The sequence below is a fragment of the Mizuhopecten yessoensis genome, unplaced genomic scaffold (assembly GCF_002113885.1).
Source record: "Mizuhopecten yessoensis strain PY_sf001 unplaced genomic scaffold, ASM211388v2 scaffold289, whole genome shotgun sequence".
NCBI lineage: Eukaryota > Metazoa > Mollusca > Bivalvia > Pectinida > Pectinidae > Mizuhopecten > Mizuhopecten yessoensis.
The window spans coordinates 10,306-15,942 of NW_018403472.1; the positions used below are offsets into that span (position 1 = coordinate 10,306).

At 39.9% G+C, this 5,637-nt stretch overlaps 1 protein-coding gene across 1 annotated transcript in view; it reads left to right on the forward strand.

Annotated features, from left to right (window-relative positions):
* The first annotated feature begins 970 nt into the window (after positions 1–970).
* Positions 971–5,637, forward strand: part of LOC110446114 — a 16,059-nt gene continuing 11,392 nt past the window's right edge. The window contains exons 1-3 of the mRNA XM_021491100.1: positions 971–1,293; positions 2,483–2,702; positions 4,172–4,455. Of these exons, the coding sequence (XP_021346775.1) occupies positions 1,054–1,293; positions 2,483–2,702; positions 4,172–4,455 (744 nt within the window). The 5' untranslated portion in view covers positions 971–1,053. The remainder of the gene's footprint in view (positions 1,294–2,482; positions 2,703–4,171; positions 4,456–5,637) is intronic.

Genomic DNA, 5,637 nt, shown 5'->3' on the forward strand with positions numbered 1-5,637 from the left:
CCGTGACCGAAGGTAGGTACGGTAGTCTTGTGGTAGGCCGCCGGGCTCGCGTTAGGTACGGTAGTCTAGTGGTAGGACGCCGGGCTCGCGCTAGGTACGGTAGCCTTGTGGTAGGCCGCCGGGCTCGCGGGAGGGACGGTATTCTTGTGGTAGGACGCTGGGCTCGCGGTAGGTTTGGTAGTCTAGCGGTAGGACGCCGGGCTCGTGACCGAAGGTAGGTAAGGTAGTCTTGTGGTAGGACGCCGGGCTAGCGATAGGTACGGTAGCCTTGTGGTAGGCCGCCGGGCTCGCGGGAGGTACGGTAGTCTTGTGGTAGGACGCCGGGCCCGTGACCGAAGGTAGGTACGGTAGTCTAGTGGTAGGACGCCGGGCTCGCGGTAGGTACGATAGTCTAGTGGTGGGACGCCGGGCTCGCGGTAGGTACGGTAGTCTTGTGGTAGGACGCCGGGCTCGCGGTAGGTATGGTAGTCTAGTGGTAGGACGCCGGGCTTGTGACCGAAGGGTTGCAGGTTCGAGTCATGGCACGGCACTGTGTTGTATCTTTGAGCAAGATACTTTACTCCTCTTGTTCCAGTCTACTCAGCTGTAAATGAGTACGTAGTTGGGCAGTGCTAGAATTGAAGAATGCTAGCTGTGAGCGTCGAAATGGCAGCACCGGCTGTATGCTCTTCAGGGAGTTGAGGAGAATTTTGGCTAGTTGCAAAGGCCCTATAGTCACGGATAATAATTTGTGAACAGCTTTGAGCCGACCTACAAGCTAGGTTGTGATTAAGCGGTATATAAGATTTATTGTCACTATTAACATCTTTTAACATCTTTTGGTTGTGTTCATCCCCACTCATTAATTTAAACCCCTCCAATATTAAAAAGTTCTATTCCTAGCAGAAATATTTAATCCTAAAAGTGCCTAGCTAAAACAGGTTCCAACCCGACTATACAAAATATATATTTGTTCACTCTTTCAGGAAATGTTCCATCAGATAACGCTTTTTGGAGGACCAAAGTAAACCGTCTCTATATGTATGAAGTTACTGTACCTATTCGGTTGTAAAAATGGCAAGAGCCCCATTTTCCTGTGAATTTGACATTAAAGAAATAAAAAACCTCGGCTACGTAGAATGTATGGACATTCTGGAATCAAATGGCATCGATATCAAAGCTTTAGAAGAACTTGAAGAACTTCAGGATCTTATCATCAAGAATTTGCAGTTAGGCAAACAATACGAGAATGTGGAGGAAGGCCAATCTGTATCTGGGGAGGCGAGCGACAGCAGAGATATTTCATTTTCTTCGGTAAGTGTAGACATTTATATGACAGAACTATCCAGGGTAAGAAAGAGAAGTCAGAATTTATATCTTATACCCCAATTCACGTTTGTGACGTCAACAGAGACACAACAATAAATTGACCTCGCGACGTTGAAACATTACGATGCCTTAATGCGGAAGTTGCGACGCCTTTTGGGATGTTCCTGAGCTAAATTCGCTCATGCCAAGGGGTGTAGAATAAGGAAATTCCTACTCCAGGATTTCAAAATTGCTGTAAAACCAGCGGCAAGCTTCAGGTTGTAGCAATTTCTAAAAACCTTGGGTGGAATTCCCTTTCTTTCTTCATCCCTGGGCACGAAGGAGTGTTATTGTAGTTTTAAATGACCACAAAACGCAGAAAAACAAGAGTTTGTCTTTCTGTCTTTCTGTATCGAGAAACGGTTGCTTCCTACTTTGTTTTCCAGAAATTATTTCGCGTTTTATTTTTCTATTTCAAATGATTTGTGTACATTTTGTAGGATTGAGAAATTGAGCAGCTACGCATATTGCTAGTTACTATATTTTCTTGAAAACTTAAGATGTATGCTTGAATTCGATCCGATCGATCGATCGAAAGAGATACTGGATAGATTCAAGTCAGAAATACATTTAAAGAGATTCAATTGACGTCAAAGTTTTTCGTTAATCAAGGATTTAGATTATGGATTGCTATTTGGAATATGGCTAGAGTTAGGGAAGTGAAAAAATCACTGGTAACACGAATAAATGAAGCACCCGCTTGTAAGATTTTAATTTTGAAACACGGTTGTAAAAATATATCATTTGTGTATAAGATATGCTCGCCAAGTTGAAATAACTGGGACTGCAACGATTCATTAATATGACGATACGATACGTATCATGATACTTTGGTCACGATACGATACGTATCACGATACATTTAGTAACAGTAGAAGCAATGAGAAAGATATGTTGCAAAATGTTAGTGTCAATATTACAACAGGAAATAGACTTGGTCCAAAATGGCGTGCATGCCGAACTTGAGCTGTTACTCGCCATGTTGAAACGGAAATTAGAAGACTAAATTCAGAAACGACACAATCCATAAATATTGTAGGTGTATCGCGACCTTACAAAAATATTGGTATCGTATCGTATTCAAAATATCGCGATATATCGTTGCAGCCTTAGTGATAACATTATTATTTTTAAGTCTGCTGACCTGATGAATCAGATTATCTCCCGTGACCGTGAAATCAAAGTCAAACTAAATGGTATCTATGACGACATGAAGAGGTTCTTTGAGATGAGTCAATACACTTCCGACCGAGACCTGCAGCACGAGCTAGAAATTGAATTCAACAATGTACAGGGCATGGCTGATGAATACTCCAGGGAACTGATGTGCGATGAGTGTCCAATCGTTGTCGCAGGTAAACTTCCGGAATCTTGAATATAGTTTCAAAAATATTCAGATGTTTTAAAACCGAAACAAAGAGAATATTTGTGGCTTTATATTGAAATCAAATTATTTGCTTTCGTGCGAGACAATTAGCAACTTATCTTATTCGTCATATGTTGCCCTCAAAGGTGTTCCAAAGGGGAATGGTTGTGTACGAGTGATGGGTATAAAAGAGATGTTCCCAATAGCTATTATTAATGGCATAGGTTAAGGAGTCTCGCAATACGATAAAGTGGATCAAAAATATTCATATTTATGTTCAGGAAATGTCTCCTGAATAACACTTTATTTACTGTATCACAAGAATGTATGACGTCATTTTATCTTCACATTATCGATACTCCAGGGACTACGGTCATTTACGCTCTCTACACCCCTGGAATATGTCATTGCAAAATTGAAGACTCTTTAACTCGACACCTTGTAGGTGAGACAAGAAAACTAGATTGATCCTTTTGATGTACATCAAAATATTGACTGGCTTTAGAGTCGGGTGTCGCTCCTCAGTAAAACAAACATGTGTCAGCCTAGCGGTTGGTCAGGTGTTCTTTTACATGAGACCAATCAAATAACTTTTTTCATGCCTTCAATTTTGCTATGACATTTTCCAGGGGTGCAGAGAGTATACGTGAGCATCAAGGATAGAGAGAGTGAGGTCATATTTCACTTTATGCGGAGGAGTGAAGGGTTCTTCCACGTAAGGCAAACGTTTATTGGTTATAAAAACTTTATTTGTTTTAACACAATTATGAAACAAGTTATTTCAGCTTATATTAATCACTCTTGTTGGCCCGGATGTTAGCGCGGGAGTGGGGCTTAGTATGGGAGGAAACCGGAGTACCCGGAGAAAACCCATGTGATTGGGCAGGTGACCCCATACCTTTTTATTTTATATCCGATCGGGGAATCGAACCCCGGCCGCCTTGGTGAAAGGCAAGTGCGCTATTCATTGCACCACCCGAGCACCCTTTATGGGTTCTGTGCCCTGACCAACAGAAAGTCCTGAGAGTTAGTAATCACTGCTGTGTACCCTTTATGTTCGGGTTTAAATGACACTTTAACTACTTAGCCCAGTGTCGGGATAATGGGAGGGATTACTCACGTGACCGTTTCCAGATTGGTATCACCCAGTGAGTGGGTGAGTGATGGCACTTTCAAGTAGCAATAGAGTGGAAACTGTCCTTACATGACTTAAGCTGTTACAACCATTTAAAACCTAGGCACATAAAACCAAACTGATGTATACAAATCAGAGGTAAACAATGGGAGACTATGATTACCTATAAAACTAAGCAATTATATAACAAAAGGGGTGCGATTTCCCTTAACGCATTCACCCCTGAAATTTCATAATGAACTATTCCAACTTTTGAATTGGAAGAGTTCAAGTTTGTCTTCAGGGGTGAATGAGTTAACGCCTTTCTTGTTTTGTTTCACAAGGAGAAACCAGCGCAGGAAAGAGCAGCTTATTAAACCTGATTCTTGGGAGTAAAATTCTCCCTTTGTCACTTCGCTCCAACACCTCCACCGTCTGTCGCCTCCGTAACCACGAACAGAAGATGATCAAAGTGTACGATCAAACTGGGGAGAATCTTGTCTTCGTTCGGGAATTCGAAGAAGATGTCAAAGACGATGAACTGAAAAAGGAACTACAGAAGTACATCAGTTGTGAAGACAACCCGTATAGATACGTGGACATTTTCTGGCCGATTCCATTTCTGGGGGTAAGTACATAAAGTATAAATCTCCCCTACATTTGTATACCACTGACTTTCACATTGAGATCTGATATAGACGTAGACGTTTTCTGGCTGAGTCCATTTTCTGGGGTAAGTATAAAAAGTATAAATCTCCCCAAACCACTGACTTTCACTTTTAATTGACCATAGGACGCAAATCACAAACAAACCAAATCAAACCAAACTATTAAGGGTTAGGGTTAGGGTTAGGGTTAGGGTTAACCTAACTATTAAGGGTTAGGGTTATTAAGAAAGAACTGACATAGGAATAGCCGTTTATCCTTTTCTTGTATCATCTTTGAATAAAATCGATTTAAAAGAAGTGAAATAAAATAAAACAAATTAATAACCGGAATACTAAAATAGTCATACGGATTTTTGTCAGGTGAATACCTGTTATACATGTATATGATGTTGTCAGGTGAATACCTGTTATATATGATGTTGTCAGGTGAATACCTGTTATATATGATGTTGTCAGGTAAATACCTGTTATATATGATGTTGTCAGGTGAATACCTTTTATATATGATGTTGTCAGGTGAATACCTTTTATATATGATGTTGTCAGGTGGTGAATACCTTTTATATATGATGTTGTTAGGTGGTGAATACCTGTTATATATGATGTTGTCAGGTAAATACCTGTTATATATGATGTTATCAGGTGAATACCTTTTATATATGATGTTGTCAGGTGGTGAATACCTTTTATATATGATGTTGTTAGGTGGTGAATACCTGTTATATATGATGTTGTCAGGTAAATACCTGTTATATATGATGTTATCAGGTGAATACCTTTTATATATGATGTTGTCAGGTGGTGAATACCTTTTATATATGATGTTGTTAGGTGGTGAATACCTGTTATATATGATGTTGTCAGGTAAATACCTGTTATATATGATGTTATCAGGTGAATACCTTTTATATATGATGTTGTCAGGTGGTGAATACCTTTTATATATGATGTTGTTAGGTGGTGAATACCTGTTATATATGATGTTGTCACATGAATACCTGTTATATATGATGTTGTTAGGTGGTGAATACCTGTTATATATGATGTTGTCATGTGAATACCTGTTATATCTGATGTTTTCAGGTGAATACCTGATATATATGATGTTGTAAGGTGAATACCTGTTATATATGATGTTGTCA